The sequence below is a fragment of the Ursus maritimus genome, unplaced genomic scaffold, assembly GCF_017311325.1.
Source record: "Ursus maritimus isolate PB19 unplaced genomic scaffold, ASM1731132v1 scaffold_19, whole genome shotgun sequence".
NCBI lineage: Eukaryota > Metazoa > Chordata > Mammalia > Carnivora > Ursidae > Ursus > Ursus maritimus.
The window spans coordinates 14,178,214-14,194,212 of NW_024424341.1; the positions used below are offsets into that span (position 1 = coordinate 14,178,214).

At 57.2% G+C, this 15,999-nt stretch overlaps 1 protein-coding gene and 1 long non-coding RNA gene across 6 annotated transcripts in view; both read left to right on the forward strand.

Annotated features, from left to right (window-relative positions):
• Nucleotides 1–2,564, forward strand: part of NLRC5 (NLR family CARD domain containing 5) — an 85,546-nt gene extending 82,982 nt beyond the window's left edge. For all 5 annotated transcript variants that reach the window (XM_040633337.1, XM_040633336.1, XM_040633340.1 and 2 more), the window contains 3 exons: nucleotides 178–261; nucleotides 574–657; nucleotides 1,481–2,564. In XM_040633337.1, the coding sequence (XP_040489271.1) occupies nucleotides 178–261; nucleotides 574–657; nucleotides 1,481–1,592 (280 nt within the window). In that variant the 3' untranslated portion in view covers nucleotides 1,593–2,564. The remainder of the gene's footprint in view (nucleotides 1–177; nucleotides 262–573; nucleotides 658–1,480) is intronic.
• A 3,975-nt stretch (nucleotides 2,565–6,539) lies between these two features.
• On the forward strand, nucleotides 6,540–7,854 carry LOC103673771. Its single transcript, XR_571456.2, has 2 exons — nucleotides 6,540–7,308; nucleotides 7,617–7,854. It is a non-coding gene; the product is annotated as an uncharacterized LOC103673771 (long non-coding RNA).
• Nucleotides 7,855–15,999: the final 8,145 nt, after the last annotated feature.

Consider the following 15,999-nt stretch of genomic DNA (forward strand, 5'->3'; position numbering starts at 1 on the left):
GACCACCTCCGCCCTGAAAAGTCTTTGGGGAGGGCACACGAGCACCCCATCAAGTGGCCTTTCTTGCTCCTGCGTGGCAGCCTCTGTCGTTGGCCCCCAGCCCTCCCCACCCGCCACCTTGTCTCTACCCCTTGACCTCCCTGTTCTGCCACTGACCTCAGGCCCCCACCCCTGCAGGCTGTCCTGGAATCTGCTCGGGGACGAGGCGGCTGCCGAGCTGGCCCAGGTCCTACCGCAGATGGGCCGGCTGAAGAGAATGGAGTATGAGGGGCACATCCTGGGAAACAAGTACTGGGGGAGGACGTGAAGGGGAACCTCCATCCTTGGGGAAAAAAGCCAAGAGGCCTCTGGGTCAGGCCCCTGCCTGCCAGAGAGCCGTCACTGAGTTGCTCATTCTGGTCCAAACCGCGGCCAACCTTAGCTCTCCCTGGGTCCCAGCCTTCAGCCTTCCTGCTGAACTGTTATCTGTTGGGTTCTGTAAGCGTCTCGGTCTGGGGGCGGGGGATGTAGGGGAGCCCATCTCCCACACTCATGCCATTTCTCTTTCCCCTTTCTCTGCTATCTATTGGGAAGCCTGGAGAAGAACCGGATCACAGCTTGTGGAGCCTGGCTCCTGGTCGAAGGACTGGCACAAGGGTCTGGCATCCAAGTCATTCGGTAAAAAGGGCTCACGGGGGGCAGGGATGATGATGGGTGGGAGGCCACACCAACCTCTACAGTGTAAGGGGATCCTTGTAGAAGGAGGCAAGGCCTGGCTTGGGAATTATCAGAGTGACTTGGATCTCTCCACCAAGAATTTGGCAGCAAGCAGACCTGAATCAAATCCCAGATCTGCCATTTGCCAATTATGAAACTTACTGTCAGTAACTCAATCTCTCTTGACCTCAATTTCCTCATCTGTAAAATGGGCTCAACGATAGTATCTACCTCAGAAAGTTGCTGTGAGGACTAAACGATTATATAAAGCACTGAGCACAATGCCTGCCACATAGTAAGCCCTTAAAATGGTCTTATCAGAACCACCAGATGCAGCCGTATAGGTTGTGCACTGCACAAGGGCATTGCCTCTACAGGACATCATTTATATAGTAGATATGTTGGATTTCTAGTAAATAGTAGGAAGTGGCTTGTTCAATAGAAATCAATATTTCATGACAATTTAAATGATGGCAGTAAAGCGTCGTGAAGAAGGGGAGCTTTTTCCTTATTTGCACAAATGTGTCATGTGAGCATGGTCCTGGCTGGGGTCACGAGCTCCTAGGGATGGAGGCTGAGTGGGAGCAGTCGGGAGGTGGATGTGAAGGACACCATCGCCCTAGGGTAGCCGTGCTGGTCTAACCTGCCTCTGCCAGGTAGCTCTGGGCATGGCTCTTCCCCCTCTTGGGCCTGGGTCACCCCATCCATCGATAGGACAGGGGACGGAGAGAAGAGGATAAGCAAGCCGCTCCTAGAGCTGAGTGCCTGTCTGTGTGCCCGGCAGCCTCTGGAACAATCCCATCTCCCCCGACGTGGCCCAGCATCTGCAGAGCCAGGAGCCCAGGCTGGACTTCGCTTTCTTTGACAAGCAGCCGCAGCCCCCTCGGGGTAGTTGATGGTCCCCCTCGAGATCCTTCAAATTCAGCCAAGTGAAGCCAACTTCCACTCACCAGGAGGGCTCAGGAAAAGAGCCTCGGCTGGGCACCCCTGCATGCTGCCCCAGGAGGGAGGGGCGTATTTGTCTTGCTGTCGTCTTCAGGAAGGGACCAGGAGCATCGTACGGCCAAAAGACCACCCCGTATTGCATGTGACATGCATGGCCAGTCAGGCACATGTCACACGACGAAAGGGTCATGATGTGATGTGTGACACAGAAGGTCACACATGGCAGAATTCTACGTGACGTTTTGTGGACCTCGCCGCATGGCCTGTGGGTCAGTGGCATGGGTCCTGGCACCGCATTGTGGCAGGACACATGATCTGCGGCTCACATATGACATGTGACAGATGCTCATATCATAGGACATGTGACTGGCCAGAGACCCTCAGGCTGGTATAAAATCTAATTTATTACTTTGTAAAGCCAAGTATGTATTTATATATTGCATTTTCAGAGCAGCTAAGCCAAGGAATGTTCTCCACCCAGAAATGGATGGGGAGAGTGTCCAAGCACTGACTAGCCCAGTGGCCTGAGGGCCAAGCCAGGGACTCAGCCACGAGGCTTTTGGATGAGTCCCGTCTTGCCTCAAGCCTCGGTTTTCCCATTTGTAAATGAGATGACTTCCTCTTCTTAAACCCTGGCTTGCAAAGACTCTGGGCCCAGATCTAGGTATGGTGGTTGGGAATGGACAGGCCCAGTCTGACCTATGTCACGGAAGAAGCCAGGTCTAAGGGCGTGGAGGTAGGCACTACCAAGATAATCAGGCAAGGCCACCGGGTGTAGACACTACCTCAGCAGGATCCGGGTGAGCTCCCAGGGGCTTCACGTGCTGCCTAATGTTCTTGTTATTTCCAAAAAGGCCCAAGGATGGCCCTGCCACACTTGAAGCCAATGCGACCAATAAATGTGGTTGGTGTTCCGGCCTCTACTCTGAGTCTGATGTGTCCTGCTGACTCACCAAGGTCAGGAGTGGTTCACCCCCTGCCCCAGGGCCTGGACAGCAGGACAGACCACAGAGAGGTGAACTGAGAGGAACACTGGCCTGGGAGTCAGGAGACACGGGGTCAAGTCCAGACCCTGTCTCTGTTCGATCATGGGCTCGTGGGCACGTTGCCTCCCCACTCCGGAGTCAGCGGCACCATGACGGTATTTAGAAGCTCAAAGTGTTAGAAGCATTCTTTGTTTGACTTACATGATATTTAAACTCTTTTCTGAATCAATCGTCAATATTTAAAAGTGAGAGCTTTTACATGAAAATACAGATTTTCAGCTTTCGTTAGGTGTTAGTCCCCACACTCTCACTCAAGAGGAAACCGTGGAGTCATTTGACCGTGCCCTTTAGATATGGCACGCATCTCTGTTTGCCACAGTCCCCAGCACTCCCCAGCGTGTCTCCCCTCCCTTTTGCTGCATGCCTGGTCCTTGTGAAGCCTGGAAATCTCCTGACCTGGAGGGGGCCACTGGTGGGTGGTATGTAAAAAACCTGGCTTGGAAAGTCAGGCGGGCATGGAGGGGACTGTGATTTGACTCCTTGCTGCCGGTCTTTGAAGACAGAAACTATTTCTGGACATAAGTTAGTAACACCCCTGACCCCCAGAACCTTCGGAGGCGTCCAGGAAGCATGGTGTATAAAATCTCCAGTAAGCAGCAGGTACTGGTTACGTGCGAGTTCCCGTCCCCTGTTAGAGTTGAATATCATATGAGGTGATAAGATGCTTGAAATGACAGGAGAACAGCACCCACTCCCTGTCACCTGCCTGTGGGCTGAACAAGTGGATTGCTGCAGAAGCTTTCCTCCAGCGCCCCACCCCATTGTGAAAAGCAGGCAGGCGGGGTGCAGTTACAGCCTAGCACCACTAGAGGGCAGGTTGGCCCACTGGTGATTCCTGAGATGCCTTCCTTGGCCATTGGACCCAGAATGAGGTTAAGAGGTGATGCTAGGAGCTGTTCCCACCTGGCCTACGAGTCTGGGATGTCCTGCATGCTGGTGGCTTACCTGGATGGCTCAGCGCTGACCTTTGCCGCCCTCCACGTTGTCCCCGGTTCCCCGGCAAGCACGAGGAGAAAGTCCTCCGGCCAAGTGCCAAGCACCCACACCCCGCAGGACACTCTTATCGGGCTCAGGTCAGGGCACACCTGGCACCGAATGGTGCCATCTGCCTGGTTGTGGGGGAGGGGAGGGGCAGGCAGAGGTTCTAACAAGTGTGCCCGGAAAACTCGAGCCCCAGATTCTGTCTCACCTTCCCAGGTCACCGAGGTGACCGTGGGCCCTCGGGGTGCACCTTTCTACCCAGGGGACCCTGTGCTGTCTTTTCTCTTTCCCCAACACTGGAGTGTGAGTCCCTCCGAGCCAAAGATGACTTGCCCACGGACATCATGGCTGAGGAAGGAACAGAGCACCAAGCAGAAGCTCTAGGCCAGGTGAAATGCACACCGGGAGAGCTTCGAGCTCGGGGACACTCTCCATTTGCTGTTTATTCGTTTTACTTTTCTCTTGTTCTTTCCCCTTCCGCTCTGCCCAAGTTCTAAAGCCCAAGGAACTTCCAGCAGCTGCCCTGAGATAAACGGTTTCTTCAGCACTGCGGAGCTGGCCGGGCCCACCCACCTTGCTCATTTTATTCATCTTCCTCTTTTTTTTTTTTTTAAAGATTTTATTTATTTATTTGACAGAGATAGAGACAGCCAGCGAGAGAGGGAACACAAGCAGGGGGAGTGGGAGAGGAAGAAGCAGGCTCATAGCAGAGGAGCCCGATGTGGGGCTCGATCCCCTAACGCCGGGATCACGCCCTGAGCCGAAGGCAGACGCTTAACCGCTGTGCCACCCAGGCGCCCCTCATCTTCCTCTTCTGCCACCTGCTTGCTGGGAGGCTTGGACTGTGTTCCTCCCCAACAACATGGATGAGGTCCAGTCTCCCCGCCCCCTTCCTCTGAACAGTAAGCTGTTTAAGTACCTATATGAAACCAACGCAATTCAAAGAAAAGTAAGGCTGTGGCCAGGTGAGCAGTGTAAAGAAAATGGTGCTCCCAGGCTCTGGACGAGAGTCTTCTCCCCAGGAATGTGGTTGGGCCAGTAAGAGTCCCGTCTGTCTGCAAAGCTGGGAGAAGCTCATTCTGCTACTTTGTCACTTGGCCTCTGTCCCATGGTTTTACAGATTGAATATCGACCTTTCTGATGGGAGCCACAATCTCCCTTCTTGTCCTCACAGGCCACAAGTCCTCCCAGATTGCCCCTTCCGTCTTGTCCACAAACACACCCATCTGAAATCCACTGCCCAGGCCGATACTTCTCAAACTCTGAAATCACAGTTATGGAAATGTCCCGTGCAGGGAATCATCTGGGCATCTAGTTAACATGCAGATGTGGGTTCAGCAGGGGTCGGGCAGGGCCTAGGAGTCTGCATTTCTAAGAAGCCCCCCAAGTGACGTCTATCGTGCTGGACCATACTTAGCTTCGAGAGGCTGCCTGTCCACCTGTGAGCGGGTCTCACCCCTGACTACAGGTTAGAATCACCTGGGGAGCTTTTTGAAATGCCTTTTTAAAAAACTGAGTATTAAAAAAAAAAAAAACCCAGGCAATGTGGTAACCCTCTCTTTCCAGAGGAGGACACTTTCCAGAGGAGGACCCAGACATTTTTCCTGACTTATGCAAAGGCACAGAGCTAGTAAGCGGTCACACCAGGAAGCAAGCCTGTGTTTCGTGACTGTATTTTCGCTCACTTTTCTCTCTAGTTTCAGTGAGACACACACGACAGACGGCACTGTATGACTTCAAGCGCACAGGCTGAGGACTTGACTCGCATGTATCGTGAAATGATGACCACAGTAAGTTAATTAACACCCAGGGTCTCCTAGAGTTACCCCCCCCCTAAAAAAGTGAGAAAGAAAAAAAAGGTTTTTTTTCCTTGAGATGAAAGCTCTTAGGATCTACTCTCTTAACCACGTTCAAGGTTTGTGACTCAGTCCCACAGGGGAAGACCCAGTTTTCTCATCTGTACAGTGAGGGGATGAGCAAACTGAAACAAGCACTAGGACCCACTTTCACCAGCGCTGCGAAGGTGCCCTGCTGGTTAATTCTCCCTCGGGGAGGGTTTTGAACCCTCTGTCACCTGCCCTGCCTGGTGATCGTTCTGTAGGGCTTCCACCATCTCCTCTAGACCCATAGCCATCATCTCAGCCACGATCTACTCCCATTTGACAAAGGAGAAAACAGAGGCCCAGAGACGAACGAGACTTGCGAAGGTCACGCAGCCAGTATTCCGGGAGCCTCGATTCCAATCGTGGAACGAGAAGGAAGTGGAGGTGGTCCCGGCTGGGGATTTAACTGGTCTGCAGGTCTGTGTGTTCTTCAGAGAGAGAGCCCCGCACCAAGTCTGGAGGGCTGTGCATTCTACCCAGCCCTGCTTCTGCCCCAACCCCCCTGCAGGGCCAGGGCCAAGGCCAGGCCGAGGGCGGTGGCCGCACCCCCGCCGGAGCTGGACACGCCCTCTGGACACATCCCCCAGCTTCCTGGAAAAGACCTTGCATGGCTGCTTTGGTAAAGGTCCTCCCAGGACTGGTCTCAGGAAGTTCTGGGGACAGCTGGCCTTCCTCCTGCCCCGGCGGCCACCCTGGTGAAACACCCCGTCCCTACTGCATGTCTCTCCCAGCCTCCAGAACAGGAGTCCTTCCTGGCCTTGGCCTTGGGAAACCGTACCTTGTTGCTCATCCCACACCAACTCCAGCCCTGCTCTGACTGCCCAGAAAGGGACTTTTACCCTGGGGAAGAGGTGATAGAAAAGGAACTTTCACTAGAGAACAAAGGCCAACTGGGGTCCCCAGGTTGAGTGCCTCGGACAGAAGCGTGCAGTTTCCTGGGCTGCCCCCGTGGTCCCCCCCCCCCCCGCCTTCCCACCACCACTGGGGCTGACCGGAAGGGTAGGGGGCGCTGGGCATCCTGAGCCTAGAAGGGAGCCTCCCTGCATCACAGCGACCGCAGCTCCGGAACTTAAAGATAGTCTGGGCGTGCTTGGTACTGTTCTCGCCACAGGAGGGTCTCACTGAATTCCCACAAGCATCCCAAGAAGCAGATACTAAATCTATCCTTCCATCTCACCAAGGAGGAGACTGAGGCCCAGAGGGCTGAGTGGTCTCGCCCAGACAATACCTGGAGCAGCCGGGATTCAAACCCAGAGCCACAACTCCGTGCCTGAAATCTGGCCCTGGAGGCAGCCATGGGATTCTTGAGGGGACGTCTCCCTCGTGCCTGTGTCTCCGTGTCAACTCCCTATGGCAGACGGTGTTCTCCGAAGATGACCAGCTTATCTCCCATCCCACCTGCTCTCCCTACAATGTGACAGGGACAGTCCTGTCACTGAGAGGCGGGTCTGTAGAGTGAGCTGGTAACTACGGCAGCAGTGACATCGTGTGACTTCCAAGGCTAAGGTTCTGTAAAAGATAACAAGGCTTCCCCTGGTTCTCTAGGACGCTGCTCACTCTTGGAAACCAGCTACCATGTTCCGAGGAAGCCGAGGCCACATGAACGGTCATGGACAGGGGTTCCAGTGGCCAACTCCAGCTGAGCTCTCAGCTGACAGCCAGCATCAACAGCCATACACATGCCTTCCAGATAACTCCATGGTCTGACTGCAGCTCTTTGAGAAATCCTAAGCAAGAATCACCCCAGCTGAGCCCAGGTGACACCCCCCCCCCGAGCCTTGAGAGATAGATAATAAGGTTTGGGGTGACTTGGGATGCAGCATAAATAAGTGCCCCCCCCCCCACCCAGCCAGGGCCTGCCACACAGTCTCTTTCCGAGTGGCTTTAATTCACAAGCACACTGACGCGTACAGGCAGCCCTGGTAATTCTGATCTGTCTGTCCAGACAGCCTAGGCGGTGGACATAAACACCGAGACAGCAGGTGTTTTACACACACACACACACACACACACACACACACAATATAGACCTATTTCAGGAAATCAAGGCCTTCTGCTTTTGCAGACAGAATTCTAGCAGAGCGAGGAGAGACTCCCTTCAACCTTTTGTTGTAACGGCCTTGCACTGTGTGTGGATCAAAGACGGAGCATGGAATCAACATGTGATGGACACTTGGCCTTCATCAATTGACCTCTGGCCTCTCCCGATCCCTGACCTTGTTTTAGACAGCTTTACTGAGATATAACATTCACCCCTTTAATGTATACAAGTCAATGGTGTGAACATACCTACAGCTGTGTAACCATCACTATCGTCTAATTTCAGAACGTTTTTAATCATCTCCCAAGAAACCCCACATTTTTTAAAAAAGATTTTATTTTTGCGAGAGAGAGAGAACACAAGCAGGGGGGAGGGCAGAGGGAGAAGCAGACTCCCCGCTGAGCAGGGAGCCCAATGTGGGACTCAGCCCTAGGGCCCTGGGATCATGACCTGAGCCGAAGGCAGATGCGTAACTGACTGAGGCACCCAGGCGCCCAAACCCCGCATAAATAGCAATCACTTCCCAATCTCTCCTCCCGGGCCTGGACAGCCACTAAGCTGCCTTCCGTGTCTGTGGACTTGTCTAGTGTGGACATTTCATGGAAATGGAATCACACGATATGTGGTCTTTTGCGACTGTCTCCTTTAGCACCACGGTTTCGAAGTTCGTCCGGAGTGTATGCGCGCCACACCTTTCTATGGCTGACTAATATTCCGCGGTGTGGATAGACCACATTTGGCTTATCCATTCATTGCTTAATGGGCATTTGCCTTGTCCCCACTTTTTGGCTATTCTGAACCATACTGCAGTGAACATTTGTGTTTTTGTTTGGACAAAGGCTTTCATTTCCCTTGGGTAGATACCTGGGAGTGGAATTGCTTGGTCCCTGACCTTTATTATATTCTGTCCCTTTGGCCAGGGATCCAGGATCTTCTTCGCCCTGGGCAGGCCCAACTCCCTCATTCTTCGGGGCTCCTAGAGGAAGTCTGACCTCCAAGGCTGAGTTTGGTCTTCTGTGCCACCCTGCCTCCAACCTTTGCACTTTTCACAATAATACAACTACCTGGGTCAGAGAGGTGAGGAGCTTGAGAGGAGGGACTCTGCTCGGGTTCACCATTGTTCATCCCAGGACCTGCCTCTCCTGTGTCTCCGAAGCAGGGAGAGGAAAGGGATGCTGGGGGCCAGATCAATCAGGAAGGGCTTCTTGGGGGAGGTGGGGCTGGAGCTGGGTCTAAGTATGCCTATAGATCGGTTTGCCCCACAGCTGAGCTGAGGGCTTTGAAGACCTCGGTGGAGGAAAGGTGAGGAGAGCTTGGAGAAAGGAAGGAAGGATGGGGGACAGGCAGGCAGAGAACAAAGCTCAGAGCCCTGGGGTTTTTTAGACGCGGCCCCTCTAAGGCTGCAAAGTGCCTGTGACTCAGACTGAAGGGAGGCTTACAGGCTGCAGTGTGAGTCTCCCAGTTAACCCTCTCCTACCTGGAATGGAAAACCCACAACCCAAGCGCCCGGTCCTTGAGCCGCAGGACCAAGGGCTCTGGACGTGGCCGTGAGATCTCCCCCACAGTCTGGTTAAATGAGGCTCAGCAGTCCGAGGCCCTGAATTGGGGGTGGGGGGTGCACATAAATACCGCTGAGTGGTCTGCAGCAGGAGCGCCGGGCGATAGATGCATTTCTTAAGAATTGGTGCTTCTTCTAGGGCAAAAGAAGGCCTTCGCAGAAAGGGGGGGGGCTCGATGCCAGCGCCTCAAGGCCCCCCTTAATTATGCTCCCGCTAACTAGCCCCAGGCACTGTTGAAACTGTCTTTTATCTTATCGTCTCTGCCAGAGAAATATGTGTCATCTTCCCAGTGTCTGGCGGCAAGAAAATGCCGAGCTTTTACTATGGGGGGGGGGAGACACTGCGGTCCTAGTGCTGCTCAACACGGCCCAGAACCTAGCCCTGCGGTGACCCCCCCGAGGGCGCAGCGCGGGGATCTGGGGGTCGAGGCTGCAGGCGGCGCGCTGGGGCCCCGCAGGCCCGGGTTGAGCCCACCCCTCGGTTCCCGCGTCCGCGGCCCTGAGCGTACGGTGCTCGCAACTCGGAGGTGCCCGCGGCTCTGGCGAGGCCGGCCAGGGAGGGTGCGAACCAGCGGCGCTCCGATCCGCGGAGTCCCAGCCTCGAACGTTCGGACCCTCGGGTTCCGGCCCCGGGCGTTCGGCCCCCGCGGCGACGAGAGCCCGGAGCGCTAGGGCGCGCCAGCCACGGGCTCGGCGCCGCGGGCGGCGGGCGGGACAGCGTCCCCGCTCCGCCCGTGGGGAGCGCTCGCCCCTCCAGGAAGCGCCCGCCTCGCCTCCCCACCTCCCTCCCCACCCCCGCCCCCTCTCGGCCGGAGGGAGGAGCTCGAGCCGCCGCCGCCGCCGCCCGCCCGGGAGGAGCGCCGGACCCCGAGCGGCTGGGAGCGCACGCGAGCTGCCAGGGCCGCGCGGGCAGCGCCCTGAGCCCGTCCCGCGCCCGCGGGCCCCGCCGAGCAGGGGAGAGCCCCGGGATGCCCCGGCGGCCCGGAGCGCGGGCAGCGGCAGCAGCGGCCGCGCCGTGAAGGCGGGCGGCGCCCGCGGGACCCGCGGTGAGTGGGGCCCGGGCGGGCCAGGGGCGGGCGGGGCGCCCTGGCGCGAGCGCTAAGTTCGGCCTTGGGGCTCGGCTTCTGGCCCAGGTGGCGGGCTGGAAGGAAGCTGGGTTCCGCCTCGGGGACCGTGGCTCCCCAAGCCCCCGCCACCCGCGCGCACCCACGCTCAGGCCCTTGGGTGACTCAGCTGCGACCCGGCCACGCGGGGGCGCTCCGGTTGCGCCCCGGGGCAAAGCGGGGAGGGTGCGGAAGGAGGGTGGCGCCCCTCCGGGTTCGAGCCCAGCTGTTTTAGGACTCTCCTACCTTCCCCCGAGGAGCCTGGGGGCGTCCGGAAGGTAGAGTCCCCGCCACCGTCGTAGCTATCCGAAGACTTGGGGTCGGGCTGGCCCCTGGCCCCCGGCACCCTGCTCTCGACCCCACAGTACCCCCGCCCCAGCGCCCTGCCGGAGAGCCAGCTCCCAGCCCAGGAAGAGGGAAGGAAGGGAGGGAATGGAGCTGGGCAGCTTCCCAGAAGTCGAAGTGTGTTTGCAAACTAGTTTTTTCGCAAAAGCTGTCTGGCACCTGTGTGGTTAAGGGGGTGGGGTGAGGGGACAGGGGGAGAGGGAGAGGGAAAGAGCGAGGCTCCTGCTTCCTTTCCGTTTCCTCGCCCTGCTTTTCTGAGAATAGAGGTGTCTTACTCCCCTCTTCCCATCCCATTCCCCAGCCCCGCCTTCCGCTCCCCCTCCTTAGACAAGCCCCTTGGAGAGGGGCTCCTTGGAAGGGGGCTGTGATTTGCCCAAGATCACAAGTGGGAACTGGAACCCAGCGCTCTGGTAGCCAGTTGAGGGCTCATCCCGCCGCCTGTGATTCTCCCAGCCCTGTTATTATTTGGGGAAAGTGACACCGGCAAGGGATCTGGGAGAATTATGAGCGGCCCTTTGTTTGTCTGCCTTAGTTTTTGCTTGCCTTAGGGGTGTGGGCAGTCACCCATGGGTGGAGTGCTTTTTCTGCGCCTTGGGGTACCCACAGCTTCAGTAACTGGGGGGAGGAACCCCTTTGTAACCTTCAGCAGCTGCAGCCTGCCTGTGGCCAGTCTTGTTGGGCAGCTTTGGGAGACCTGGGTCTGAACCCCCACCGGTGGGTGAGCTGGGGGGCCACTCCTCCCCTCTGAGCCTCCCCGTGCTTATCTGTAAAATGGGCTAATGGTCAAGGACCTGTGCGCCTGGAGGCTGGATGCGAACAGAAAGGAGTGGTTTTATTGCAATCCCTCTGGCATACGGCCCAGTGGGCTCTGGTCCTCTCCCAGGCAGGCAAGCTCAGGGCCGCGGTGAGAGGGGTTCCCCCGGGGCAGGTCTGGCCCGTGGAAAGAACCAGGGCCTGAGAATGCTGACACTGGGATTCTCCTTGCCCTCTGCCACTTCCTGTCCGTGTGCCTTCTCACTCACGGGGCTTGGGGGGTTTTCCATCTGTAAAATGAAGCAAACTATGACACATTCCAGTTTTTAGGGCTGTTCAGAGGCTGCACCCGGGGGACGGGTTCTGCAAAGTGGGGCGTGCTTCATGAATGGCGTGTGTGGTGTTTCAAGGTACCCCCCCCGGGGGGAGGGCCAGGGATTTAGAGCCTCAGTTTCTATACCTGTAAAGTAGTGAGAACAGTACTCTGTATACCTTCGTAATCTTTTAGGGTAATTGTGTATTTATTTAAAGGTAGTTGTAAGGATTAAATTAGGCGACAAAGGGCTCATGTGTCAGCATTGTGACAGGTCTGGTGACAAGCACTCAGTCACTGTTAACTATCAGTATAGTTATTCCTGGGAATATCCATAAGCCCGATGAGGGCATTTAAGATTCCTTCTGGGGTTTTCTAAGGCCAGCCTGCTCCTCCCTCTCCTGCCTCCTCCTTGGAGAGAAGAGCCTCAGAAGCCAAACAGCGGTCGTCTGGACTGTTCGAAGTGCAGAGTCCTGAGTGGCAAGGTTCTGCCCAAGTGAGGAGGACACCATGAGGAGTGGTAGGTCCAATTGTAGTTCCCATGGCCTGCACCTTGGGCTGGCCTCCCAGGGCTCTAAGGCGTGACAGAAAACAGAAGAACATTCTCTATGAACTCCTTCACTCCTGGCAGAGCGGGAAGCATTGTCCTGAGACACGGTCCCCTACTGAGGACCCAATGCAAGAGGGATGGTGGTGAAACCACTCCAGCCCGGGGCCAGGGTCCCAGCTGCCCGATGGAAGTCTCCCACTTTCTCCCCTCCCACCCCCACCCCTTACAGGGGCTGCTGGATCAGGGGCAATCATTTCAGGAATCCAGCCCCCTCTCCTTTGGAGAATTGGCCTCAGAAAGGGGTAGGATCCCCTTCTCTCCTGCCCAGCCTCCTGCAGGACACAGGATGGGCTCCTTGGGAGCCGGGAGGCTGGGTCACCCTAATCTTGGCAGGCAGCAGCTGGACAAGAGGACAGTCATGTCCCACCTCCACTGTCCAGAGGGAGACTGTGGGGTCCTAAGGGGAGTCCCGACTTCCTGAGGTCCTGCACTGCCTGAGAGCTGGGTGGGGTTCCGAGGTACCTCCTCGTTCTCAGCCCAGTCCCTCTCCCCTCGGTGAGCCACCCGGCCTCTGCTCCCATGGTGGGGTCAAGTGGACTGTGCTGTTCGGTGTTCTGGAGTGTTCTCCACTAGCTCTGTCCTCACCTTCTTCCTCCAGGGTCTGAGACGAGGCTAATTAGCTGCTGATTGCTCACTCACTGTATATCACCTTGCTCAATTCTTCTTGGGGGTTAGCCACCTTCTGCAGTCACCTGATTTACTCATTTGTGTAAATGAGTCAATTTTATTTACTTACAGCTTATTATCAGCCCCAGGGACGGGCGAGGCCAGTGCCCATCTTGTTCAGGGCCCTCTCCCTGCCCTGAGAGAGGTGCCCGATAAATAAAAGATGAGTGGCTGGGGCTGCCCTGCGTCGTAGCCTCCTGTTAAGGGGCCTGTGATGTGGGCTCGTGGAGCCCGGAGGAGCCATGGCTTGCCCTCTTGGGTCTCTGAGGCCTCCCCGCTCACCCTGCTAAGTGCTGGGGGAGCGGCCCAGGGCAGCGGGCTTGCCGAGGGAGGAGGGAAAGGCACGTGTCCGGAGAGGGTGGGATTTGCCTGGCACTGAGGGACTGGGGGCTGGAGGAGGCAGAGGGGGCCGCTGCTGCCATGGGCTGCTTCCCCAGGGGACTAAGGTGCACTGGAGAGGGTCATCCACTCCCCGCATGACCTGGACCACGGCTCTTAACCCCTCCGACCGCAGTTTCTTTGTCTAGGAGATGGGGCTCCTTATTGGGAGCTCTCCCCACGGCTTTCTTCCTGGGGTTCTTCAGGCGGCTTTGACGGGGCCTGTGAACCAGAGAGGGCCATGATTCCTCTTCCTCCCATGGCTTTGGGTCCCACCTTCCGTCCATTGTGCGGTCACCCGGTTGTCACTCCGCACATGCTCATTGAGCAGCTCCCCCGGGCCAGGGACGGTGCTGAAGCTGGGGCACTGTCATGGAGCTCAGAGTGGAATGGGGGGACAGAGAGGGGCCCGCCAATGGCAAGGAGGCAGGAGGACTTCAGACAGTGGAAAATGACCCCAAAGAGAATAAGGCAAGATGAAGTGAGTGTGGCGGGGGGCGCAGTGTGAGGCATCAGGGAGGGGTCTCAAGGAGGAGGCCGCGACATTGAGCAGGTGTGCTAATCCATGGCGGTTGCCTCTGGTTCATGGCTGTATCCCAGCTGTCAGGTGCTCAGTGGGTATTTCTGAATGAATGAAAGAGGGAGGCATGCCCCAGACGGAGGAGAGAGCACATGCAAAGGCCCTGAGGTAGGGGCAAGCTTAGTATATTCCAAGACCCCTCTTTCTCCGTTGGTGGCTTTTGTATCTTGCAAGGAGCTGGGGTCGTCTGGCTTGCCGGCTGTGGCCTGGCTGTCCCCTCCCCATGATGCAGGAGAGAGCGTGTCAGCTCCCAGCAGATGACGCCATCTGACCCCTCCCTCCTTTTGGGCCGCAGCCATCTTTCCAAGTCACCCCTGTGGCCCCTCGGGGAGGGACGTGCTTTGCACCATGCACACAGGGAGCCCAGCTGCCCGGTGTCCCACGCTGGTTCGCCATGGACCGGCTGGATGATCGTGGGTCGTGTATTTGTTTTCTAGGCTGCTGTAACAAAGGACCCGAAACTGGGCAGTCCACGACAGAAATACATTCCATTTTGGGGGCCAGAAGTCCAAATTCAGGGTGTTGGCAGGGCCTTGCTCCTCTAAGGCTCCAGGGGATGGTGCTTCCTTGCCTCTTCAGCTCCTGGGAGCTGTGGCAGCAGCCCTCGCTCCGCTCGCNNNNCGCGGCATAAAGACACCAGTCATATTGGATTAAGAGCCCCTCCTACTCCCGTCTGACCTCATCTTAGCTAATTACATCTGTAGCCACTGTCTTTCCAGAAAAGATCACATTCTGAGGTAGTGGGGGGGGCGGTTAGGATTTCAACTTAGCTTTTAGGGGAACATAATTCAACCTCTAACAGTTTACATAACCTCTCTGTGCCTCAGTTCCCCGATCTGTAAAATGGGGTGCTAGTAAGAGGGCACGTGTCCTGGGATCGCAGGGAGGCCGCGCTGGAATGCTGTAAGTCTCAGGACAGGACCAGGCACACTCAGCCCGCGTTACTTTTTCCTTCTCCACAGGGAGGACTGCCTGGGAGCTGGGACCCAGAGCCCAGGAGCAGATGGTGATGTCCTTGACCAGAAGGACTCGCTGAGGAGGGGCGGGCCTGAACTAGCGAGCGCTCTCTGGCTGGTCTGGCTGAGGGCGGCCCTTCAGCGCAGCAGGCTGTGGGCCGGGCAGCCTGAAAGCTAGGGAGCTGAAGGAGGCCATCAACCAGGAGTGGGGGAGCCCCCCATGCAGAGAGGCGTGAGCAGCGGTGCCTAGCCACCCATGCGGGAACCTGGGAGGGGCTTCGGTGCTGGGTGAGCCCAGGTGACTTTCAGGGTCCATCAGCCCAGAGATTCTGGGTGGGAGCTTGGGGCTGAGGCCCAGAGCAGCCCAGGGAAGACCGATGGGTATGTGTAGACTCCTCAAGGCTGGAAGGAGCCCAAGCCCTTCACAGGCAGGGAAACTGAGGCATGGAGAGGGGAAGGAACTTGCGAGAGTTGACACATTTGGGGGGAGCCCCTGTCTCTAGTCTCCCCATGGTAGTCACCGGGTGAGCAGGGGCACCACAGGGAAGAAAGACCCAGGGCTGCTTCCATCCCTGAGGCTGCCCCCTTCGGATGAAGCCAGGTTGGAATGACTTTGGCCGATGGCCACCACCACCATGCCCTCCATCCTCCATTAGCTTGGTCCAGCCTCCGAGCTCGGCCAGGCCCACTCCCGAGGTCCCTGAAGTACTTTCTGCATCCCAGAGCACATCCACACTCATCCCGTCGCGCTTCCTGGGAGGCGGGAGTGTAGGCCGACCCCTGCTCCACTTTGCAGGTGAAGGCGCTGAGGCCTGGGAGGGAGGAGTGGCAGGAGCAGGACTTAACCCAGCGCCTGGACTCCCAGAGGGGTTGGGGGGCGGGGGGGAGGGTGGAGGCCACCTGGCAGCTTGCTGCACCAGCCGCGGAGAGATAGGCTGAGGAGACACGGGCCAAGGCCTCTGGACCAAGGTTGAGCTGAAGCGGGGAGGCCCCTTCCCCAGGCGCCAGAGCTTGGTGATTGGCAGGGGGCTGCAGAGAATAGCCTCGCTCTGGGTGTGGTCTGATGGAAGCTGGGGGCCTCGGGGGGTGTCAGACCCCTGCTGCCGCTCCCTCGCTATGCGGTCTGCAGCTATATTTATCCCCAT